Source organism: Pollicipes pollicipes, unplaced genomic scaffold (genome assembly GCF_011947565.3).
Source record: "Pollicipes pollicipes isolate AB1234 unplaced genomic scaffold, Ppol_2.1 Scaffold_4002;HRSCAF=4701_pilon_pilon_pilon, whole genome shotgun sequence".
NCBI classification, from domain to species: domain Eukaryota; kingdom Metazoa; phylum Arthropoda; class Thecostraca; order Pollicipedomorpha; family Pollicipedidae; genus Pollicipes; species Pollicipes pollicipes.
Genome location: NW_023596420.1, coordinates 1,796,635 through 1,822,398, shown reverse-complemented (window position 1 = coordinate 1,822,398; position 25,764 = coordinate 1,796,635). Strand labels below are relative to the sequence as shown.

The 25,764-nt window shown below is 53.2% G+C and overlaps 1 protein-coding gene across 1 annotated transcript; it reads left to right on the top strand.

The window, feature by feature from the left end:
* The first annotated feature begins 46 nt into the window (after window positions 1–46).
* Window positions 47–20,905, top strand: LOC119093251 (bone morphogenetic protein 7). The gene is made up of 7 exons (XM_037216172.1): window positions 47–365; window positions 11,395–11,560; window positions 12,169–12,299; window positions 16,436–16,578; window positions 18,301–18,464; window positions 19,462–19,614; window positions 20,183–20,905. The coding sequence occupies exons 1-7, from the start codon at window positions 104–106 to the stop codon at window positions 20,418–20,420; spliced, it is 1,257 nt and encodes a 418-aa protein (XP_037072067.1). The 5' UTR covers window positions 47–103; the 3' UTR covers window positions 20,421–20,905.
* The last annotated feature ends 4,859 nt before the right edge of the window (window positions 20,906–25,764 follow it).

The following is a 25,764-nucleotide window of genomic DNA, read 5'->3' as shown; positions in this document are numbered from 1 at the left end:
TGTGCACTGCGGCCGAGGTGCCGGGCACTCCTTGCTGCGCGGCGCAGCGAACGGGATTGCGCGGAGAGTGCGACCAGGTGACGAGAGCGCGTGCGCGTGCGGCATGTGGCTGCTGTGGGCCTGCGTGGCGTGCGGCGTGGCGGCGGCCGCGGCCGAGCACTCGCCGATCTATGTGGACAACGGCAGCGGCCAGACGGTAGCCGGGGAGGACATCTCGAAGCGCGAGCGGGCCGAGATCCAGGAGGACCTGCTGCAGCTGCTGGGCCTGCACCGGCGACCGAGGCCGGCCGTGCAGCAGATAGGCAGCTCGGCGCCCCAGTTCCTGATGGACATCTACAACAGCATGGTGGACGACGAGGACACAGGTACGGCGCGGTGCAGCGGCGCCGGGGAGCGCGGCCTCTCGCTGAGCAGCAGCACGGCACGGCGCCGTGGCTAGACTCCCACACTGGTGAGATGCGTGCTTTGTCGCCCGTCTACGTCTGGACTAACGCACGCCAGTGATAAGCCAGACTATTCCCAGCTGACTGCAGTCCCGTGTAGATGTAAGTTTGAGTCGGTCCAAGCGACCTAAACAGGCAGTCGCCGCCGCGATCGCCCTCAATCGAATCCATCCAGTTAGGGCTGCATTTGCTTCGTTCGTAAGAGCACTTGTTCTTCCAACCTATACCAGCACTTGTTCTTCCAACCCTCTTTTCACACCTGCTCGAAAGCAGTGCGGCTCATGCATACAATCCGAAGATGTCGTAATAGCAAACAACGCAATCAGGAGGGCTGTTGGGCAAATACCCTAGAGACGTGCGAGCAGCTCTCCGCGCTGAATGTGCCGTCCCGCAATGGGTCACGTTCTTCATGTGCCACACGTCGATGTGATTTGCCCTGAGGCCGACACGTCATGAGAAGCTTGCGTTGGGAGGAGATTGGGTGGGTTTCCGAGAGGTATTTCATGTACGAGTGTGCGGAGAGTACATGTCCGCGTGACACGCCGCTAAGGAACACAAAGTAATTGAAGGATTTCACGACAGCCACCGCCGTTGTGCCGCATGTCTGCGACCATTTGGTGTCACACTGTCTTCGGCCGAATGTTGCGGAAATTGAAAGAACGCGTGATGAATGGGTGGTGGGCGTGCACCGGTGGGTGGTGCTGTAAATTGTTGCCAGCGGTGAGCGTGATTTGATGGGTGGTTCGGTGTATGTTGTTTTCTTTGTAGGCGCTAAACCCGCGCCTTGATAGAACTGACTGTTTTGGAATTTGCTGATGTATTTCGTTCTTGCAGCCGCTTCAGTTTTATCGGCATGGAGTTCAGAGTTCTTATAGTGAGTCATCCACCTTCAATATACCAGGCGATACTGGTTAAACGAAGGTATCGAGCAGACATTGGCCATATTGTCAATAACCAACATTTCAATCCGCTTATGAATCCGTCACGTCGTTTAGCCAGTACCATACGCACCTCCTGGTATGCCGAAGTTTGATAACTCAGCATGAGAATCCTAAACTCGTGATGTATTTCGATCTCATTCTTGATGGCAATAGAAAGCGTATGACCGATAGCCGGTGCAACGTTTGGATGAAAACAAATGCCCGACTGGGACATGTCACACACGTCTCCGTCCCTCACTCTCAGGACGTGGTGGTCACACACGTCCCCGTCCCTCACTCTCAGGACGTGGTGGTCACACACGTCCCTGTCCCTCACGCTCAGGACGTGGTGGTCACACACGTCTCCGTCCCTCACTCTCAGGACGTGGTGGTCACACACGTCTCTGTCCCTCACTCTCAGGATGTGGTGGTCACGCACGTCCCTGTCCCTCACTCTCAGGACGTGGTGGTCACACACGTCCCCGTCCCTCACTCTCAGGACGTGATGGTCACACACGTCTCCGTCCCTCACGCTCAGGACGTGGTGGTCACACACGTCTCTGTCCCTCACGCTCAGGACGTGGTGGTCACACACGTCCCTGTCCCTCACGCTCAGGATGTGGTGTTCGATTATTCCCAGCGCGCGGGTACCCTTCTGCGGGTCAGGCGGGCAGGGTACATGTATACTTTCTTGTCTTTCTTTTCATGCAACGCCGCGGTCATAATGGTCGACTCCGTGAAGACTGCATACCACCGGCCTCTTCCACTTCTGCGTAGCCCATTCTGGCACTATATCATCGTGAGCGCTGTGCGCCTTGGCATGCTACTCTTCCAACAGCCTCACCACCCAGTTCTGCGGGCCAACCTGTCAACGGAGCCTCTCCCAACGAGTTCAGTGCCCGGAAAGTGATCTCCCAGCGTGGCTTACGCAGTCTGGTGATATTCCAGTCTGGCTGTGGCGGTCCATACGCAGTCTGGTGATATTCCAGTCTGGCTGTGGCGGTCCATACGCAGTCTGGTGATATTCCAGTCTGGCTGTGGCCGTCCATACGCAGTCTGGTGATATTCCAGTCTGGCTGTGGCGGTCCATACGCAGTCTGGTGATATTCCAGTCTGGCTGTGGCCGTCCACATCTACCCCGAGCTGCTTGCAGTGTTCCGGTGCTCTCCCAGAGCTGACTCGTGCGCCCTAAAGGAACAGCTCCGCACCAACCCTGAGCTGCTCGCAGTGTTCTGGTGCTCTCCCAGGGCTGACTCGTGCGCCCTGTTGGAGCAGCCCCGCATGTACCTGGAACTGCTTGCCGTGCTCCGGCGTTCTCTCCAGGCCGGCCCGTGTATTTCTGGAAGTCTCCCCAAATCGCAGCCTGGGCCGGATGGGCCAGACGGTACTCTGAGGTTTAAGGGGACATACGACTCGTGTTGTGTCTTTATCTTCTTGAGGAAGACTGGTTTCTCTCGTTATCTCTCCAGTATGGGTGTACAGTTCCGTTTCTCCCCCCGCCCCACCCCCCCCCCCCCCAGTCCGGATTGGTTGCACAGTTTTCTGGCGACTTTCGTAAAACGAAGCAAGGCTTTCGCCATTTGTGGATCGCACTGTATGAGCAGATGAATCGGTGATGAAGAACAGTTTGTGACGCTTCAACCAGTGGCAGCTGGGAAGAGCCGACGAAATTCAGCGCATGATTTGTGAGTCCGCACGTTCATATGGTGCAAATGATAAGCGGGAACTTTAATTTCGCATAGAAAGGGACCACCCGCTGTTAATGTCCGGTGTAACAGTTCGAACGATTTCTCTGTTGGTCTGCGGCTGTCGAGTGATCTCCCAGCCTGGCTGACGCAGTTTGGTGATCTCCCAGTCTGGCTTGTGGTGGTCTGGTGATCTCCCAGTCTGGCTGACGCAGTCTAGTGATTTCCCAGTCTGGTTAGGGCAGTTCTGATCATCTCTACCCCGTCGGCGGACTGGGGCTGTTTAAGTGATCTCTGGCGAGGGATGGTTTGCTGGATCTCTTCAGTCTGATGGGGCAGTGTGGTGGCTTACGGTTCGACTGTGACAGTTTTTTTATTTGTCCTGCGTTGATGGGACAGTTGGGCGAATTTTTATGCTGGATAGGCAGTTCTGGTGGTCAGCCCGGTCTGAATGAGTCAGTTCTGATTGTCGTTCACGTCGAACTGGGTCCGTTCCGGTGACATCCCAGACTGGCTTGGCGGGTGGGGGTCTGACGGTCTCCCCAGCCTGGTATGAGCATTTCCGGTGATCTTCCACCATGTCTGGGGTGGTTCTCTTGCACTGGCCTTCTCACTCCAGGTGGGAAAAAACTCTGATAGATACTCCATTGGTCTTTGGTAGGTTGGGTGGTCTGGCCGCCCTGGGTGAACTTCTGATGTTCACCCCAGCTTGACTGAAAATGCTCGTGTAATATGTGATGGCTTACGCGGTTTTTTGGATATTCTTTCCAGTGTGGCTGACAGCGCTGGTGGTTTCTCCAGTCTGGCTCGGGTAGCTCAGGTCAGAGGCTCACTGAAGGAGAGCTATACCGATGCCTCAAATGTTCGAGATTGCGTTGCTTGAACAAAACGATTTATATTTGAGTGACGCCACTAGAAGTGTGGGGAGGTGTCCTGCGGTTGTCTTAGGATTGTGAACATTTGTAAAGATCTTAAAGCCTCTGGCACATGGTGTTCGTGGCAGGAATGAATTAAAATTAATTCTTCCTGACCGCCGTCCGCCCTCCATCTTGAGTGCCCCCTCCCCTGTGGCAAATGTAATGCCCGGAAATAAAAACACTCTAGCACGAATTGCATTTCTTAGAGTGTCTTCTGCTTCTCCATAATAAATCTTGTCTGGTGTCTCGCTTTCTGTCGTTTTGTCTGATCTGTCGTTTTACTTCAGATCAGCTGAGGCAGCTCAGGGGGGATCAATGAATGGAGTTGTCTTACGCGCGGATACTTGTTACAGTTTCAGTTTTCACTTCCCTCCAGTGTTGTGTGTGCCACACTCTTGCAGCAGCATTTTCACGCTATTTCAGGGACAATTAGGTGGAGAAAGGCATCACTCACATTAGCTGAGTCACATACTAACATTTCACGCCATCATATGAAACGTTGACGTTAAATGCGCTCGGCTGTCTCTTGAAGGTGCAAAATAAGCAAGGCGGTTGACGCGCCTCCGAGCCGCAGATATCATCGAACCACACTAACGGAGCAAAATCACATGCCGGGTCACACGGGCAAAGGCGAGACTCTGTAAACACAGGACAAGATACGAGAAGTAAAGAAGGCGACGGAGAGAACACGAAGGAGGGGAGGAGTCGGACACATAGGGAATGCAACAGCAGAAAGGCATGAACAAATCTTCTAAGCGGCCTTGGGTCAAAATGATGTGCCCGGTATTGCCGTGCCGCCAAACGCCAAAACCATCCAGATGTCCTTGAAGAAACTGACATGCAGATCAAAGCCACTCGTGGAATCACTGCAAAAACCTTACCTTGCCAAGAAACATCTAATCAGTGGTGTAGTTATCGCGAATTCATGCAGAATTCGACGAATAACGATTTTGCGTGCGTCGTTGCATTCCTCTCATTGCCATCTAGCCTACCAAACGCAATTATGTCGAAAGGAAGCAACCAAAATAGGTCAAGTTCGGGTGTACGGAGTTACACCTAAGTGCACTTCAGACAGCACACTGCACGTCCCAAAAAATGATCAGACGGAGGAGCTGGAGTTTTTTTACGCGCGTACACGGCCTTTCACGCGCTTCGCACGCACCTTCGATGGGTCGCAATGTCCGAAGAAGTACAACAATGACAGCAGTTTGGTCTGTTGAAAAATATACTTTTACAGCTTCGGCACATCCACCCCGCGGATCTTGGTTTATCTTGACCACTGCAGCATTCAAGTCCATGTGGCCACGACCGAAAACATGATAAATTCGTCCCGCATGAAATGGTGACATACACATCCTACGTTGTCAATAAACAAGTAATCGATCAGTTTGGGCGACAGGGACAAGTGAACTGCCATGTGCATTGTTCCTAGTTGAAGGTTTAAATTGAGCAAAACCCCACCGTCACGGAAAGTCCCTGAAGCTGCGAACTGCATGGTGCATGACAAGGGGCAAGTATTGTGTAGTGGCCTCAATCATCGTTTTACCCTGACTTAGCTCCACACTAGAAAAAGGCCCTGTTCTTACACAGACGTATTCCTGATTTAATTTTGAGTACAGTGATATATGGTTTAATGTGTTTTGAGCAAAATTCCTGATTTAGGGCGCCGTAGTGTCGTGCCCGCCGTCGGCCACTGCCGAGTTCGTGGGTTGCCGACCGTCGCCCGAGCCGGTGGTGCATTACCCGTGCGGCGTTCCAACAAAAACGTGTCCACTCAGAAACTAGAAATAATAGAGACGCGTTTTTTGGCGTACAAACACATGCGATGAATAGCCCAGAGGGTACTGGAGATTTTGGCGTAACGACAAGACTCGCCAGGAGGTATTGGCAAAATGAATGCGTAAGCTGGTGGTCAGTTCGACTCGCCTCCGTGGATCACGGCGGGGGCTAACTTGTGCTCGAGGAGACGAGACATGCTGAGGGTCACCAAACAGTAAAACTGTCACTTGTGAGAAAGGGTGCGCTGCTAAAGGGACTTTTCGCCTTTTTTAGTTCTGAGTGAAGTTTACTCCTTTTTACATTTCACCGCAATCTGACCTTGAGGTGCCGGCTATGACGTTGCTGTCCGGCTATTGTGTCAAATATCATCTCACCGCAATCTGACCTTGAGGTGCCGCTGCTGTCCGGCTGTTGTGCCAAATATCCTGAGTGGTGTGATATGGAGGTCGTTTATTTTTTGCGTAAGACGAAGCATTTTTGTTTTTATGTGGTTGGTCTGTGCGCCTAAGTAGTCGTTTTATGAGGACAATTTTGTTCTGAAACGGTGTCGGAATATCGCCGGACGCGGTGCGTCTAAATTATGCCTCAGCAAATTTAAGCCATGCCGTGAAAATGCAATTGTCATGAAAACTAAACAATGTGAAGTAGCAAGAGCAGTGATGTGACAAATGGCGAATGTGTTGATATTGGATTTGATGAGCATTTCTCGTCTTTTTAGTCATTGTCTGCCCATTTTCGGTCTCACGGTCCGGAACGCCATGCGACACATCAGTGTAAACGTTGGTGTTCGTTAAATACGCAACTCCGTGGGAAGTCAGCAGTTCTGTGGGAAGAAGCAAACCAAGTATATAATTCGAATAGGTGGACGCCAACAGGCTAGATCATTACAATTCCGGGTCAGCTGATGTTTGATCACCCATTCCGGAGATGCTCAGAAGCAGCCATGGCCCAAACGTAAGCATGCTAGCTAACGCAGTCAATAGACGTTGCTATCGCAACTTTAAGCACATTCCGTGCAAAGATCGTACCACAATTCATTCTGTATTTATAAGTTGTGAAAGCTTAAACTTTTTCATACAGCACTATATTTTGTTGACTTCTTATTTCCAAAACGGTTGTTCAAGAAACTCAGCTGGCCAAATCCTAATGTAACCAAAGCGCCCATTCATAAGGTCGAGCAACATAGGTTTTACGTGCGAAAATTCATATCTGATGGAAGCAAGCATAGTTAGCCTGTACCTATATGATTAACCAACAACAACTTTCAAATTAATTTGATTTTTTGTAAGCTAGTTATACTAAAATGTCTTTTTTGAAAAGTGCAAACTGGCCGACATGGATGCTGGGTATCGATCATCGCTAGCTATTGCCTGTGAGCTGCGCATACACGCGTTGTGCCAGCAGTATGCACGTGCCGTGCCAATGTGTATGATCTTGTTGAAAGCCTGGATAAATGATTTGGTGGAAATTGGGATTTGCGAAGGCAGTGGCTTTGAGTATAGTCTGGGTGGTGCTGCATAACTCCCAGACTAGTTAAGCTGCTGCCATGTTATCCTTTTGGAAATGTGTATTTTGCACATGGACCGGAATGTCGTGTTGCTTGGGAAACCTGGTAACTTTCATAAATGTAGCTAATTCAGAAGTTTACATTTTTGTTATTGGTTTAGCCGAGAGTGGAGACGCAGAGTCGACTCACTCTTGATTCTGAACAACTTTTTGTAGAAAAGATTCCAATCAAGGGTTCGTAAACCGAAGTCCAATGCCAGGCGCGGGTGGATTCTGATCATAAACCGAATCAAGCACAAGTCTGTGGGACACCTTGTTTCATTTGTTGCAATCCGTCTTTGAAGAAGCGTCCATCGGTAGAAACTGACACCTTCCGCGTAACTAATAATGGAATCCGTCTTTTTTGCCCTGGAGAGCTTGCATCCCTGGCATATGGTGACACACGCTGAACATGAATCCCCAGCATATGGTGACGCATACTGAAAACGTATCCCCGGCCTATTGTGACGCACGCTAAACATGCATCGCCGGCATATTATGACACACGTTGAACATGTATCCCCGGCACATGGTGACGCACGCTTAACATGTATTCCCGGAATATGGTGACACACGCTGAACATGTATCCCCGGCATATGGTTACACAAGCTGAACATGTATTTCCGGCATATGGTGACAAATGCCGAACATGTATCCTCGGCGTATGGTGACACACGCTGAACATGTATCCCCGGCACATGGTGGCACACGCTGAACATGTATCCCCGGCATATGGATGGCGCGCACTGAGCATGCATTCCCGGCATATGGTGACACACGCTGAACATGTGTTCCCGACATATGGTGACAAACACTGAACATGTATCCTGGTATGTGGTGACGCACGCTGAAAACGTAAGGAAAACACAGGTTTATTGGAATGGATTCATTACTTTTAATACATGATGATGCATTTTTAGGCTCCAGAATTGTTTTAAGTTACTTATACGCTTATCCTAGAAAGCTGAAATTGTGCGCGTCTCAGTCGCATTTCGTAAAGCTGCACAGCCTGCAGTTGATATGTGATTATAATTTGCATTCTTCGACACGTTTTGAAATTTCTCCAATCCCAATTCACCACTGTCTTTGATGTCATTCCAACGCTTGATTTGGACGAGGGTTTGTTCCAATAGGATGCGTTCAGTCCTTCGTTAACGTTACAGCTTCACCCCCTGCCAGCGTGGCGGCAGATACTCTGCATGCAGCGGACTAATGGGAGGCGGACGAGGGCCAACCACGGACCATCTCCTGTTTTCTGTGAACCCATATGGACCGGCAAAGAAAACGGTTATAACGGATTGAACAACAAAACATAAACGAATACTAGTTCTCTGCTTTTCGCCAAACGACAACTCAAATGTGGGGCGAAATCAATTTTGGTCTGGAATATCTCAGGCTGTTTTGACACAGGCTGCTACCCATGCTCCATGTTCCATGGGTTCTTGCGGAATGCAATATGCAATCATAATGGCTTCAGGAAATCACGCCGCGCTGGTAGAGCTTGCGTGATGAATGACTTTTGAGAAAATTTTCGAAAAGGTCGGTGTAGCCGCACCAAACTTTGCATATCTGTAGGTATTTGATAAGCAGGTCTTTTGGTTTATAGAAAGGCGTACCTTGTTAGGTTGCTGACCAATGGCAGGTCAAAGTCAGGCCACGGCTATAATCCAAGGCAATTTGAAGGGAATCGTTCAATCCGATGCGAAAATGAAGTGTTACACGAAGCTACACACCCCTGAGATAGTTTTTTAGGCAATTTGGCAGTTTATCTTATGATTACGACGAATTACATTGACCTGGGATCAGATATGAAGGTCAAAACAAGGTCAAAACCGGTCTGCTTTTATACTGGAGAGCTTGTTTTTTTTAGTAGTTTCTGCTGCTCATTTTGAATTTCCTGATAACAGGTATTGTAAAACATGTCTTCCATGGACCTCTTAGATGTCATAGATGACCCAGATCAACCTGTTTTAAGAACATACCGCCTGGCGTAATCCCTGACGTTCGTTAGAGTTTTTAAAAATCAAAATAAAATTATAAATTTTTGATTGCTATAGCATTCTAATGGCGTTGCAGGGCTACTAACCTAAAATGAACACCACTGACCTTTTGCTTAAAACAGGTATTTAGGTTCAAGACGGTTGCATGAGGGGTCCGGGGGCACTTGATGCCAATCTGAAATTTGACCTTGTTTAGCATTATCTGACCGGCAGGTCGTGCCCAAGGGATTTGCAATTTTGACACAAGTGATTTCACATACAGGCCCATTCACGCTGTGAATTTGGTATCTCTAGATCACTTAGTTTCTGAGCTTTGAGAGGGCCACATTGACCCCGTCCGAGCACCGGCCACCCGGTCTTGTATTAAAGGGAGTCTTCCACATTTGTATGGGGTTTGGAACTGATAGCCGTCTTGGAGATCGTTCGGTGCAGTTCACAGCCCTGCCTTTCTTGAAACCTTAACCCCCCTAGGAAATCCATGACGCCTTAATACATTCGTTCGGATCCTGTCATTCCATCAGCTATGCTGTAATGAAGACCAATAGAAATGATAATTGTCGACACGTTTATATCTGCGTTTGTGAGTACGATTTCCAGATAACGGCCGTCAATTGATTCTCAATCATTTCTGTGTAAGGCATGATGACGTAATAGTACAATAATGCATTGACCAGCATGCTGACTAAACAGAAAATTGTTTGTCTAGGGCAGTCTTCTCCTCTTAATAGTATAGCGTTAGTTTTAAGTGACCTTATCTCATCATATCTGATGCCTGCTGCAATATCTGCAACTGTGGAACATTGTCTTTAAAGGGAGTGTTTCACATTTATATGGGTTTTGACTGAAATAGCCATCTTGAAGACCTTTTGGTGCTGTTCACAATCATGCCCTTTTTAAAACCAAAGCCCCTCTAGTTTCTGAGCTACACGCCCGCGAAAGTGGGAAAGGTATATCGGGGAGAGTATTTCAAAGCCACCTTGGCATTCATGACGTCAGAATAACGTCATTCAAGTCCTGCCATTCCATAAGCCATGCGGCGACCAAGGCCAAGAAAGAAATGATGTCCGAAGCGCTCACATCTGAGGTTTGTGAGCGCGATTTCCAGATGTAGCGGCCGTCAAGTGGCTCTCAATCAATGTTGTACAAGGTACGATGACGTAGTCAATCCATGATGCATTGAGGAACACATTTACAGAACAGAGAATTGTGCTGTCTAGAGGAGTCTTTTCCACTTAGAAAATACACAATTAGTTATAAGTGAGCTTGTTTTATCATATCTGATGCTTGCTTCAATATTTTCAAACATGAGACATTCCCTTTAACTGACCGACACCACAGGGACCTTTTAACGGCCGTCAAAAGAAATACTTCCTGCTCATCGGCACGTGACGTTTAATTCGGTCAGTGTCGATTTTCGACATTGGATGAGAGTGCTTTTGGGAGTGGTGTTGTAGTAGGGCCTTGAGTGCGCTCAATATACTGGCGAGACAGCTCGCTGCGGTTCTGGCGCATCACTCAGTTGGCACGGTCGGTGGCGGCTCCCCTGTATCTGACGGGTGTTTGTGTCTACCGCGTGTGTCTGGCGGGTGTTTGTGATTGTCGCATGTGTCTGGCGGGTCTTTGTGTCTGCCGGGTATAACTGGCGATTGTTTGTGTGCCGCGTGTGTCTGGCGGATGTTTGTGTCTGTCGCAGGGATCGTCAGGAACCCCAGGTGACTATTGAAACAACTCATCATTTGCCCAAACTGGGATGGTTGGCGGCTGCTTCCGAAAATATCATTCCAGCGGCGTCGTCATGGCGGCTTTCAGCACAGGTTGTTTACTACTAATCGCCATGCCTACGTCACTTGAGCCCGGCCGACGCCTGCTAATACGGTTTGAAGGCGACTGTTCCACTAAAAAAATTGTTTGGATTACGGCGGAGATGTCGTAACAAAAGCTATCCCTACCACCTATCGCTCCATCATCTACGACATGCATCCAGTCCGGTCATTGGCCCTCACCGTGGAGATTAAAGTAGATGACTAGTGGCACGTGTGCCGCCGTCTATTCGGTCTCAACTTGCAGCCGAGTGTTGCGAGTTAGTTGGCATCTCTTCCGCCAGGTGATCTGAAACTGAATCCAGATGGCGCTGGTGACGCGTGGAGGGACTTCAACATCACGAACACGGACAAGGAGGTGATCGACGAGAGTGATGTCATCATGAGCTTCACCAATCACGGCTCCAAGAGCTTCCAGGAGGTGGACTACGCTCGTAGCCAACTGCTGTGGTCAGCACAACAGGCGCAACAAGGGAGAGGGAGGGCAGTGCTAGCATCGTGTTCTTGTCATGCGGACAGGTGTACACACAAAATCTTATATTGAATTTGATTTGGGTATGTTACACCTCGTTAGTTTTGACGACGATGGCAAGATGAAATGCTTTCAGGGTTGCTCTCATCTCCCACCGAAAGACTGCTGAATACTTTGTTGCATTTTTAAGGAGAAGGAGTTGAGGCTCCGGGTGTAGTCGTTTTCCAAACAACTTTATGCGTCCGCGCAGTAGCTAACATTTGCATTCTGCGCTTTTATAGGCATCACTTGCGGACTAAATGTGTGTAAATGTGTATAGACTGGTTCGACCAACGTTCGAAAGGTTATCTATTTCGTCATCAGCGCTAATGTGCCGAGCACATACCTGAAATTTTCCCATAAGTGTGCGTTAGCAAGCATGATTTTCTCGTTGTTTGAATCATATCCAGCGACTTCAATTCTCTTATCTGGATTCGTAACGTCACTTCAATGCGACCATCTGCGGTGGCGTTTGGCTTTACGTCCGCCATTGCGGGCTCTCCCCTCATCTCGTGACCCGTACGCCCAAACGCTGACGTCCTGCCAGGTTTGACTTGACCGAGGTACCGCTGGACGAGAACCGACTGGTGACCACTCTGCGGGTGTACCAGGGCTACACCGAGACGAGCGCCTTCGACTTCCGTCAGAGCACACTGCACGTCCACCAGCTGATGCGAGGTCAGTGGTGGCCGAGTGACGTCGCACGGCTCAGCGGGCTCAGCAGCTGATGCGATGTCAGTGGTGGCCGAGTGACGTCGCACGGCTCAGCGGGCTCAGCAGCTGATGCGATTTCAGTGGTGGCCGAGTGACGTCGCACGACTCAGCGGGCTCAGCAGCTGATGCGATGTCAGTGGTGGCCGAGTAACGTCGCACGACTAAGCAGCTGACGCGAGGTCGGCGGTGGCCGAGCGACGTCGCGCGGCTCAGCGGGCTCACCAGCTCATGCGATGTCAATGGTGGCCGGGCAATGTCGCGCGGCTCAGCGGGCTCAGCAGCTCATGCGAGGTCAATGGTGGCCGAACAACGTCGCAAGGCTCGGCGGGCTCAGCAGCCGATGCGATTTCAGTGGTGGCCAAGCGACGTCGCACGGCTCAGCGGGCTCAGCAGCTGATGCGATTTCAGTGGTGGCCGAGCGACGCCGCACGGGTCAGTGGGCTCAAAAGTCACCCAGCCACAGAAGCGGCACATTTAGATGGCCGCGCACGTGCGCGTGTGGCCTCGTGTTCCCGTCACTTGATTCGTCTGCCTGGGCTACAATCACGAATCTCAGGATCCTGTGATCAAAAGTTCCTTTGACACCCAGGGTCAGGGTCAGAGTCACCCACCCCTCGATCCAGGTGCTGGCGGTATTGGTGCGGCATACGAATGCAGCCTCAATTACACAGGCGCTATAGATGGCGAGATGGTATTTATTAAGTATGTCACGGATAGCTTCTCGGCCAGTAGGACAAATCCTCAACGGTAATAACGTTGTTCTCAACGAGGGTCAGGTACCTTAGCGACCTTTTATGAAGATAGGCGGAAATGCCGCGCGTTTACATGAGAAAAGACTAACGTAAAAATGTCATGTTGAAAGGTTAACAAGGTATCAGCCCAATGCACATCTCAGTGATCTTTCTGCGTCTGGAATTGGAGCGTGCTCTTGACGCAGGTGCATTTACGGTGGATTCGGTTATTTTGAGCGACACGAATGGGCACCAAAACGAAAGAATCATTTGCGCGAGAAAGACGAAGGCTGTTGTACCAGATTTCTAGGGATTTTGCGTGTACCAGCAGGTTTTCCGGAAAATGGTAGCCCGGTTAGTCGGCCAGGAAATTTGGTGACAATCCCCTAAGGATAAAAAGGGACATATAGGACATAAACATAAGGATAAAACTCATTATGCATTTACTCTATCACGCTGCTGGTTGCGTAGGCATTCATGTCGTTGCATTGCTCCTTTTTAACCCTCACCGCGATTCGCTTTTCCTAGGATATCCCTCTGGCATGTCATGCAATCGCGCTAATTCTTGGTAGCGCATGGGCCAAACACTGCGCGTGCTTTGGACACCGCAATACAAAGACCTGAGTCGACCAGAGACCATATTTCGGCGAGGAACCACCGCCACCGAGCAGTCGGCTCCGTGTCGGTTTGAGCCACGTGGGCCCATGTCCCAAGCAGGGAGAAGGCCAGGGCCCACGATTTGCGTTGGTCGGGCCCTGAAACAATAGGGAAAGGGATCCTCGCATCGGCCAGGGGTCCGCGGTGTCTGAGAGGGGGTTCTGTGTGGGCAAAGAGCCCCGAGTCGGCCCGGGAATATTTTCGGGAACAGGGACAAGGACGGTACCCCAAATGTCCGATGGCCTCTTACGTTAGCTGCAGTCCTCTGACAATCACCTGAGATATGAGGACTCATGATGAGAGTCCACAATGATGCAATGTGAGGCCTCTGTATCAGTCAGGGTTCCAGTACCGAACGGGAGCACTCCGTCCCATTTCAGCCAGGGGCAAGTAAAGCCGAGATGAAATATCTGTGCCAGGTATTGGATCCCCGCGGCGATAAGGGATCTGTTAACGTCAGTCAGGGCCCTGAGTCGATCCGATCCAGCTGCTCGAGTCGAAGGGCCTCAAGGGTCATATTGCGGAAAACCGCGTCATCTGTTGTGGGTTTGTCCGGGCCAGAATTCAGTAAAGGGACCTAAAATATTGTAAAAGCATGATCGAACGATTTAACAAGCAGGTTGTAAAATGAGCAATGTTGTACATGGTGTTCATCGTTATGTGTGTAAATGTGTGGGCTATATCAGGGAGACAGAGGGCTGCGTATACCCGTTCGGCAAATCACTTATCAACCATCAGGACAAAAAGAGCATCAGTAGACTATCCCGTACCCATCCACTTTAACCACTGCGCCACTCGATTAATGATGTAAAATGTGTTGGCTTGGGGAGGGTGTGGGGCAAAAAGTGGTATCAGAGCGAATATGGTGAGAGAGAGAGAGAGAGAGAGAGAGAGAGAGAGAGAGAGAGAGAGAGAGAGAGAGAGAGAGAGAGAGAGAGAGAGAGAGAGAGAGAGAGAGAGAGGAGAGAGAGGAGAGAGAGAGAGAGAGAGAGAGAGAAGAGAGAGAGAGAGAGAGAGAGAGAGAGAGAGGAGAGAGAGAGAGAGGAGAGAGAGAGAGAGAGAGAGAGAGAGAGAGAGAGAGAGAGAGAGAGAGAGAGAGAGAGAGAGAGAGAGAGAGAGAGAGAGAGAGAGAGAGAGAGAGAGAGGAGAGAGAGGAGAGAGAGAGAGAGAGGAGAGAGAGAGAGAGAGAGAGAGAGAGAGAGAGAGAGAGAGAGAGAGAGGAGAAGAGAGAGGAGAGAGAGAGAGAGAGAGAGGAGGAGGAGAGAGAGAGAGAGAGAGAGAGAGAGAGAGAGGAGAGAGAGAGAGAGAGAGAGAGAGAGAGAGAGAGAGAGAGAGAGAGAGAGAGGAGAGAAAAAAGAGGAAAGAGAGAGAGAGAGAGAGAGAGAGAGAGAGAGAGAGAGAGAGAGAGAGAGAGAGAGAGAGAGAGAGGAGAGAGAGAGAGAGAGAGAGGAGAGAGAAGAGAGAGAGAGAGAGGAGAGAGAGAGAGAGAGAGAGAGAAGAGAGAGAGAAGAGAGAAGAAGAGAGAGAGAGAAAGAGAGAAGAGAGAGAGAGAGAGAGAGAGAGAGAAGAGAAGAGAGAGATAGAGAGAGGAGAGGAGAGAGAGAGAGAGAGAGAGAGAGAAGAGGAGGAGGAGAGAGAGAGAGAGGGAGAGAGAGAGGAGAGAGAGAGAAGGAGAGAGAGAGAGAGAAGAGAGAGGAGAGAAGAGAGAGAGAGAGAGAGAGAAGAGAGAGAAAGGAGAGAGAGAGAGAGAGAGAGAGAGAGAAGAGAGAGAGAAAGATAGAGAGAAGAGAGAAGAGATGAGAGAAGAGAAGAGAGAGAGAGAGAGAAGATAGAGAGAGAGAGAGATAAGAGAGAGAGAGAGAGAAGAGAAGGAGAGAGGACAGAGAGAGCGCAGATTCATATGCTACGACATAACATCTTCAAGGGGAACTCAGTGTAAAAACCAAAGGCCAATACGCAAAATGCGTTAAAGAAGTCTCCTAGGGGGGGCTTTCCCACAAGTACAACACGCGCACGTGCTTAGTTTTACGATAGGACTTGAAAAGAACGGGGTTTCCAGTTAAAAGTAGGGTTAAAGGAACTGAATCGTATCATGCAGAATACACCACAACACGCACGCACGCACGCACGCACGCACGCACGCACGCACGGCACGCACACACACACACACGCACGCACTGCACACACGCACACACACAGGACAGGGCACACACACCACACACACACACACACACACACACACACACACACACACACACACACTACACCTACACTACAGTGTTATCAGGAATATTTAGTTGCAGATGCATTTTGGAAGCATATTAGGCAAAAGTCGATGATCTCACGCTGGCTTTATTACAGGAGTGTTTTGCCAGCCTGTATTTTCCAAATTGACGACCGGTCTTCTTCCTATTTGCTTCACACGACGCACTAGGGTTTCATCTGGAGATGGAGAAAACGTTGCGCAGATGGCCTTATGACCGAGAGATATCAATGACAGCCCCATAAGAATGAAAAGGATATATGTCATACATTCCTGACCGGAACAGGGCTGATTTGCGCGCCCATGCTGTGGATGATGCGCCTGTCCACAAAAAAGGATGTGGAATTCGGACGAAGCGACTGTCTGCTCTCCGGCCTGAGACCACTGTCTGGTCTCCGATCTGCGGCCGGTTTGGGAGCCAACTGGCAACGCTGCGTCCTCTCCGTCAGGTGAGAACCATACGATCCATCTGAAGGAGGTGGACCGGCGGCCGCTGGAGCCGGGCTATGTGGGCTGGCTGACCTTCAACGTGACCCGGGCGGCCGACCTGTGGAGAGTGTTCCCTGACTTCAACCTCGGCCTCTACATCGAGGTCAGTGGAGCGCGGTGCATCCCATCAAGCGTGGCAGTCCATCGTCGACGTATGAGGGTGGTGACGTTATTACAGCCGTCGCTCCGCCAGGACATTGCGACGCGCGGAAGTTTCCCGCGACGGGAATCGAACCCGGCGCCAGGATTTCGAGCGTAACCTGTGACCTTTGACCTCGATTCGTCCGCGGCGCTTCCCGCCCACGCCGGAATGTGGGACGTCGTCGGCGGAGGCACGTGGCCGCGCCACGTGACCAGCGTCTGGCCTCATCCCGACAACCAGCGGATGCGGAGACCGCCTGTCTGATTGGCTCGGACGCCGGACGGTAACGGCGCCGCTGCTCTGGCGCCCTTCATATCAGTCGGGAAGGCCCGCGCTCGCGCCGATCATCCGAATTGGCTCGACCTTCTCCTGTAGCGTCATTATTAGACGGCTGGGAGGATACCGCGCTTGTCTCGGGCCCAGAACACGCTATGTGACTGGCTGATCAGTGGACGCTTGCGAGGGCCCCTGGGTGGATCAAAGGATCCAAGGAAATATTTCTATCTAGTTTGAAAATGGAGATTGGAATATAAAGAACTTGTCAAAAATTATGAATCCGAGGAGATCCTCCAGGAAAATCTATCAAAGATCCGTTGGCAATGTTTTCGAAAAGATATCGTATCACAAGTGGGTCAACAGCTCTTCTGAATGACATTACATAGAATATAGATTATGAATAAGATTGAGGTCATGGGGCATGTCAAGTGATCATTTTTTTCATTGGGAAACGCTTGCCTGCTTCAGGGTAGCCAACCACGGGTGCGCAAATTACACATCAATCTATCACATTTAGGTAGCGTGTGTGAACCTGTCCATGCGAAACTAGCTTATGAACGCCAGGTAGCAGCTGGGTATTAAGGATCTTTGATGCCGAATCTCCCATGGTGCCAGGAAGCTTTGGCACCGCTCAGCTGAAGGTTCGGTCGGGTCAAAGTGTGAAAAGTTACTCAAAATGGAGCTGGAAGGATTCTTCGTAAAGAAATTTGAAGATAGGTCTTGTTCTGGATCTAGGAATAGCTTTCCCCTCCACCGTAGCGCAGATCTTTGTCCGTCCCGATATCCCAGTAGGTTAGGGCACGTGCATTTCGATCCACCCACCCAAAGCGGGGTGGGTTGGAGTCGCTTTAGACGCTCGCTAATTGCCCTTGACAGATATGGCCCTAGTGATAGTGGCCGTAATGAGGGTCAGATGAAGTCAGAGGGAAGGACGGACCGTGCCGAAAATTGCGGCACGGCAAAACTTCGCCACGAAATCCTGCCGATGACCTGGCTTGCACGGCACGGACGGTAGGGGTCAGAGCTCACAGCAAAGACTGCACAGTGTGAGGTATGATTCCAGAAATCCATCCATTCAAAAAGGTTGAGTTAGATCTTAAATAGAAAATTTGGATTCTGTCTGCTAATATGGCCGGCTTATCCCATTGCAAGGCATTCCCATTGCCGATCGCATGGGATTCCCTTGCATTAGTTACCTTGAACCCGCGATCCGAATGGACTGTTTTTGGAAAGGTCGTGAAATGTTTTCCAAATCTGAGATTATCTGGTCTCAAGGCTTTTTCAGACCTAGACTCCGGTATCCCCCCACCCGCTGCCGAGCTGGGGATCAGCTGGACGAGTCCAGCGCTGCCGCCCCGGACCGACGGTAACGCCAAACCCCACCCCGCCCCGTCCCCGCTCCGGCAGGTCATGCTGGAGGACGGCTCGACCGTGGTACCGGCCCAGGCGGGTATCGTGGACGCGTTCGGCGAGGAGGCACGCCAGCCTTTCATGACGGCGTTCTTCAAGCAGCCGGCGCATGACGGCATGCCGCCGCCGTCCCGGTTCAGGCGTGCTCCCGGCGGCAGACGGTGAGAGGCGGCGGGAGAGGCGGCCGCCCGGTTCAGGCGTGCTCCCGGCGGCAGACGGTGAGAGGCGGCAGGAGAGGCGGCCGCCCGGTTCAGGCGTGCTCCCGGCGACAGACGGTGAGAGGCGGCGGGAGAGTCGGCCGCCCGGTTCAGGCGTGCTCCCGGCGGCAGACGGTGAGAGGCGACGGGAGAGGCGGCCGCCCGATGCAGGCTTGCTCCCGGCGGCAGACGGTGAGAGGCGGCGGGAGAGGCGGTCTCCCGGTTCAGGCGTGCTCCCGGCGGCAGATGGTGAGAGGCGGCGGGAGAGGCGGCCGCCCGGTTCAGGCGTGCTCCCGGCGGCAGACGGTGAGAGGCGGCGGGAGAGGCGGCCGTCCGATTGACATTCGGGAGGGGTCGTGTGGGCGCGGGTAAAGTCGAGTGTGCATAGGCATAAGTTATGAAGCTGCACGCCCAACCATTGCTAATCACACGCAATTTTGCTAGCTCCTAGAAATCTCCAGTCTTCACCGAAACGCGCGCGTACGTCCTTTTAGTAATGTCATCTTGCTCAGCTGATCTGGTCTTCGTTCATGGATACCAGTGGTTGTGTGTCCGGGTCTACCCAATAGCGCCCACGCACTCACTTCGGTTTGTTGACCCTGAGCTGATCCCGTGCTATTGCGGCGCGATGGCAATGCAGCGCAGTAGCACGGGACGGATACGAACGACTGTGCTGGCCAGTTGGCGTGATGGGATCATGCAGGGATGGATTGCCATGTGGCCTGGGTGGTCGGCGCGCCGTAATGCCCAAATCATCATTATCATCATCAGAGATGGATTGCAGTCGCATTTGGGGGTCATAGGACAATTAAGGTGGAGTACCCAAGGATCCATTTAACGCGCCCTCCCCGAGAATGTCAAAGTTTTAGAGGTCGCCCACGCGTCTGTCTGAGCAGCAAGCGTACGTGGGTGCTGGATTGATCCTCGTGTGACCCATCACGGCCGGCCGTTCCGGTTCCAGACGCAAGGACCGCAAACGGAACCGCTCCTCGGAGCCGTACAGCCCGCTGAAGGAGCTGACCGAGAGGCGCGAGTACCGCGTCTGCCAGAAGCAGAACCTCTACGTCAGCTTCCGCGACCTGGGCTGGCAAGACTGGATCATCGCGCCAGACGGGTACGTCGCCGTCGGCCCACCTTAGGTCAACAACTCAGCCAGCACGACTCGGGCCATGCTCGGCACAAGGCGCCTGGTGCGCACGCTGATTTGCCAGTCCCCAATGCCGTGCGGGCAGGGGCTCTGGCTCCGAGCTGCTTGTGTTCGGCGCCAACATGCGATCGGTAAAGAAGGGCCCTGTGGCGTCCTGACACGCCGCGTCCGTGTGCCGTTGGGACCCGGCGACCACAGCATGTGAATTGGACGGGCCGTCAGCCAGTAATAGCCACGTAATGCGATGACATGGATTTCCGACTATCAGGTAAAAATGCTCGATAATTCATTATTTATGGTCATTATCATAATGCATTTAATATCTGCAATATTGTATTGATCATATACCAGCACATATCATACGCATGTAAGCAATAATTTTTGCAAGTGTTCCCTTCAGCACGTGGTACACGCCTTAACCAATCATCTTTGCACGACCTATGCGAGGCAGTGCTCCCTTAAACGTGTGATATGCGCCAGTGCCTGGACACTTTGCTGCCCTCGGTCGACACCAGCATCCGTGGCGTGCCGACAGGTACGCAGCGTTCTTCTGCACCGGACTGTGCGCGTTTCCGCTCAACTCGCAGATGAACGCCACCAACCACGCCATCGTGCAGACGTTGACGCACTTGCTGGAGCCTTACACCTACCCCAAGCCGTCGTGCGCGCCCACCAAGCTCAACAGCATCAGCGTGCTCTACTTCAACGACAACCTCAACGTTATCCTGAAGAAGTATAGGAAGATGGTGGCCAGCAGCTGCGGCTGCCACTGAAGATGAGGAAACGGTGGGTGCACGGGCTCGCCGAACGCCAAGGCCAGGACAGGGGTCGCCCGGGGGTGACGGTGCGGCGATCTCCCCCGGACTCTCGCCACGCACCGCCCTCAGCGCCGGCGGGAGAGCGCCGGAGCTGCTCACTTCGGCGTCGGCCGGCGGCATGGGCCGGCCTGGGCTGGCAGTGCACGGGTCCGCCGACGCACCAACGTCTTCAGTGTGGTGCCGGCAGGCGGGTGGTCTGCAGTGAGGAGCGGCGTCGCGCCGTCAGCGGAGGGGCTGGAGGGCGGAGCGCGGAGGACGGTCACAGCAGGGAGCGGCGGCGCGCCGGCCGGCAGGCAGCCTGAGGACGTGCGAGTCGGGAGGGGGCCGCCGCGCCGCGCGGCAGTCATGCGCATTGTCGTCAGCACGCCAGGACTGGACGCCGATCAGAGCGAGCTGCGAGGATTGACGTACGACCGTCAGCAGCAGCTCGCACGGCGCCGCCGGCCGACAGCGGCGGCTCGCACGGCGCCGCCGGCCGACAGCGGCGGCTCGCACGGCACCGCCGGCCGACAGCAGCAGCTCGCACGGCGCCGCCGGCCGACAGCGGCGGCTCGTACGGCGCCGCCGGCCGATAACGGCGGCTCGCACGGCGCCGCCGGCCGACAACGGCGGCTCGCACGGCGCCGCCGGCCGACAGCGGCGGCTCGCACGGCGCCGCCGACCGACAGCGGCGTTTGGACGGCGCCGCCGGCCGACAGCGGCGTTTGGACAGGGCGCAGACCCCCCGGTCGGGACGGGATCGACCAACCGTCAACGAAGGAGCCCTCTGCTGCGAGCCGAACGCATTCCCCATGTGCCAGCTGTGACGTGCCATTGGCGAGACGATATTTGGCGGCGACCGCCGTCTTATTTGTGTGACGCGGCGTGAGGCGTCGCATGGCCTCTGGTCTGACGTCACCCGTGAATATGACGTCATCTCCAGCCACTGGGATGTTTCAAATAGCTTAGCATCGGAACTCTTCGCGGGCAGGTCTTGCCGTTTGCCGACAGTGTTTGTATTTACCCGGCGGTGTCGATGAAGCCCGCCAACGACAAGTGTCCCCGCACATCTGAGATGGCGGCTTAACGTCACGACGGTCGATGCATAGCCGTGACGCGCTGCGTGACCGCACAGCCTTGGTAATGCATTGCAATGCGTTTGCTGCGAGCGATGAGGTGGTGTGCTGCAAATGTAAAATTTGAACGTTTTGTATGTGACCTCTGGCGAGAAGTTGAAGAATAAATAACGGCAAGAAAAGGGGCCGCACATAAAGACAAACAAAACAAGGATGAGTACGTACCAGTATTTGTCAGCGACTTTTTGCGAAGAGAAGGGCTGTAAAGGTACTTACCCTCATTTATATGTCACATAGTCTAGAGTCAATGCCAGCCATGTGCTATTTTTCACCGAGACTTCTTCAGTAACAAAACTCGGAACAAAACTCGCTGGCGGAAACGTGAATGATAAGATCTGCAATCGTTCGCCTCGACCAATCGCTAGGTTCCGGGCTTCTAATTTGTTATAACAGCATCACGATCCCTAACATGTGATGCTCAGATCTGGAAAACGGCGTGAGGTGGAGCCGATGTCTGCAGGGTCTGCGAGGCAGGGTACAGACAACGAAAACGATGATACGTAAAACAGCTTTGTTGTTGTTCACTGGAGTTTAGGGGCGCACCGACTGCGGTGGTCATTTGGCGCCCATAACGAGTTTTATTTTACCTATCTAATAAGCAGCATATACAACAGCTTCATTCTTTGTTGATCCCGCTCATCAGTCGCGTACTTCATGCTGCTGACCCAGGGCCTATACGGCGGGAGTGAACTGAGAATACATATGCGTACCTGATTAAAAATCAGCGCCGGAGTGGGTCCGCAGCCCGCTTCAGCTGGCATATCGTGCCGGAGTGGGTCCGCAGCCCGCCTCAGTTGGCATATCGTGCTCAGTTTGTCATTTCCAGACATCCGACCTGTTCGTGAAAAAACGAAGTAAATCCCAACACTGAGCCGCTTGAAATAGCAAACGATCACGAACAGGCTTTGCCACCGTGCAACACTGCCGGGGTTGGATAGGGGGAGGGGGCGCTTCCCAATTCCAGACAACACTTAACATAAACGCTACAGCGGTGTATAAAAAGAAACGACGTAAATCGCTTTTGTTTCTTCCCTGTTCCCCGAGAGGCTCTGCCGCCACTGCATGGCACGCCAAGACTCGATATATATATATATATATATATATATATATATATATATATATATATATATATATTACTACAACTTTGCATGATACCCCGAGAATCCTCCATGGGTGGAGCTTATCAGGACTACCGAACGCCGCTTGCTCAGCCTCCCAGTCCTCTCGGAGAGAGTGGAACGCCCAGCCGCACCCCACCTGTCGAGGCTGCGACCCCGTGTGACCTCCAGGGGTGCGGCGGCGAATAAATCGAGGCCGTGCCGGCGAGGCCGCGGCCAGAGGCGGCTTCAGGTTGGCCCGACGGAGGGATCAGCTCTCAGTCAAGGAAGCCACAGAGTCCGGTCCAGCCTCGGGTGCGAGTCGGGGTCCGGACACGAGTACAAATTGGAGTCCGAACAAGCGGACAAGTGGCAGGCAGCGTCAGCGTCCGGGACCGAGTACAAGCCGGAGGCCGCGTCAGGGTCCGGGCCCGAGTACAAGCCGGAGGCCGCGTCAGGGTCCGGACACGGGTACAAGCCGGAGGCCGCGTCAGGGTCCGGACACGAGTACAAGCCGGAGGCCGCGTCAGGGTCCAGACACGGGTACAAGCCGGAGGCCGCGTCAGCGTCCGGGCACGAGTACAAGCCGGAGGCTGTGTCAGGGCCCAGACACGAGTACAAGCCGGAGGCCGCGTCAGCGTCCGGGCACGAGTACAAGCCGGAGGCCGCGTCAGGGTCCAGACACTGGTACAAGCCGGAGGCCGCGTCAGCGTCCGGACACGAGTACAGGCCGGAGGCCGCGTCAGGGTCCAGACACGGGTACAAGCCGGAGGCCGCGTCAGGGTCCAGACACGAGTACAAGCCGGAGGCCGCATCAAGGTCCGGGCACGAGTACAAGCCGGAATCCGGACACGAGAACAATTGGATTCCTAACAAGAGGACAAGTGGGAGTCCGCATCAGGGTCTGGAAACGAGTACAAGTCGGAATCCGAATCAGGGTCAGGAAACAGGTCTAGCGTAGGGTCAGTATTGACAATGAGAGGCGGCTGCCGCAAGCAGCTGCTGATCGGCAAATCGTGTGCAGCGTGACGGCGCAGACGACGGACTGCGGAGAGGGCCGGCAACGGCTCATTGAGGCTGCTGCCGCCCCTCCTCAGACGGCCTGGTGCCGCCTCTGCGATCGCCGCTGACGAAGTAGACGGCCTGGCGCCACCAGGTGGGCCGCGCAGGGCCGCGCGGCCCCCGCTGGTGGGCCGGGCAGGACCGCACACTCACCGCTGGTGGGCCACGCAGGGTCGCACGGTCCCCGCTGGTGGGCCGGGCAGGACCGCACACTCACCGCTGGTGGGCCGCGCAGGGCCGTGTAGAGGCTTTTAAGGTCACGCAGCAGAGCCTTTTACAATGCGGATAAACATTCAGAAGGGCGGCGCAAGAATGAACTTTGAAGTGGATTCTTGAGCGGACTCTGTAAGTAGACTTCTTTTCAATGTTGAGCGTAGCGTAATCAACGATGGTCACAGTAATACCAACTGCTGGGGCTGGACAGTCACATAGATGCGAAGATATCAGCAACGACACGTGCTATGCGGCGAGGCGGAAGTGGTGAATGGACTTAGCAACCAGACACCACCGCTGGGGAGAATGAATAAAATTACACGATGGAGTCATCGACCATTATACCGCAGGCGAGTGACAGCAGGATGGAAACACGGCAGTGGCGATGGCAAATGACTGAGGTGGAGGATGAGGCAGAACCGGCAGCTATGGAACAGAGTGCACGGCACAGATGCCTCCCCCCCCAGCGGTTTGCAACTGGCAAATGGCAACGAGCCAGCGGCATCCGCTGGCTTAGTACTGCTCGATGGGCCGCAAGATGTCTTCATAGGGCGTCGACGCGCCGGACTCTGTCTTCGTCCCTGTCCAGCCGAGTGAGAGCCTGAAGCTAGCAGGCACCGGCAGGTCCTGACGACGGCAAGTAGGGCGAACGCTAGGGCCGACAGTGAACGGCAGCCACGTGTGTAGGGGTCGACGAGGCGTCATGGGCACGTGCCGCCGGCCACGAGCGGGGCAGGTCAATGACCAGAGCTGAGCCGGCGGGTCGGCACGCGGGCTTAACACCGCCTGTCGTCATTTGGTCCCGGAGGCGGTCAGGAATCTGTTTTTGAAAGTAGAGTGGTGCTCTTAAACCCTGGTGAGTGGGCGACGCTGATCTCAGACACTGATCTCAGAGGGCACTGACCAGCGTGGTGCGGCCAGAATTTTTGTGTGAGAGATAGAGACCGGCTGTGGTAGGGGCCCCGGTGAAAAGTCCCAGCACGACTTATTAAAGACCAAACCACCAGGTTTGGTCCTCTTGACTTGAAGTGGTCCAATTCAGTTTTTGTTTTTGACCCAGTTATGTCCACTAGAGAGTGCGCTGGGCAGCCCGTGGATTGCATAGTGAGGAGACCCTTTATGTTCCCTCGGCCATGGGGTTGCGTGGGTGCAACACCACCGAGCCTGTCGCCCTTTTCGGTCACCGGGAGGTATGTCTTTCCGCACCAGCCCGGGGTATCCACCAACTGGCATTCTGACGACAAAGGGACCGGGCTCCGTAGTCGGTCAAAAGGCCCTCCGAGAGAATCTCATACATCGGTCTCTTCCCTGATAGAGGACATCCTATGACCGGAGCAGTGGGTCTCAAGTCAATGCAGAGACTCTCATCTGACACTGGAGGATGCTTTACCGGCACAGTGGGTCCCATCATTGGCACTGGAACCCCAGTGCGGTTCAGCGAGCCGCTGGTCGAAACTGGGCGGAGGATTTGGAACTGGGGTCCCGGGGTCCCCTGACTGGCTCTTGACGGGCCTTCAAGTCCATGCATGGTTACTCCAAAGCCATAACGTAGACAGGTGCACATTTTCGCAAAATGAATTTGGGGGGGGGTAAAAATTATAAAACGTGCCCCTATAATTGCGCCAACAACGAATGCTTTCCACAAATTCGGCTAACTTTCCTTCCAAAGTCGGCGGAGATAGAGCTTAAGTTGGGGGGGGGGGGGTCTGCCCCCAATTGGATAGGAAACCACAGCTCTGGCTCTACACAAGGGTGGTCCCATGATATCGTCAAGGAGGGCCACGTTGCATTGTGAAACACTGTAAAGTTCTT

Bases quoted from the DNA above. Each gene is read 5' to 3' on its own strand.
- LOC119093251 (XM_037216172.1), top strand. From the start codon at position 104: ATGTGGCTGCTGTGGGCCTGCGTGGCGTGCGGCGTGGCGGCGGCCGCG. The intron at 12,300-16,435 runs GTCAGTGGTGGC...CCTCTCCGTCAG, and splicing joins CGTCCACCAGCTGATGCGAG to GTGAGAACCATACGATCCAT. The intron at 18,465-19,461 runs GTGAGAGGCGGC...TTCCGGTTCCAG, and splicing joins CGTGCTCCCGGCGGCAGACG to ACGCAAGGACCGCAAACGGA.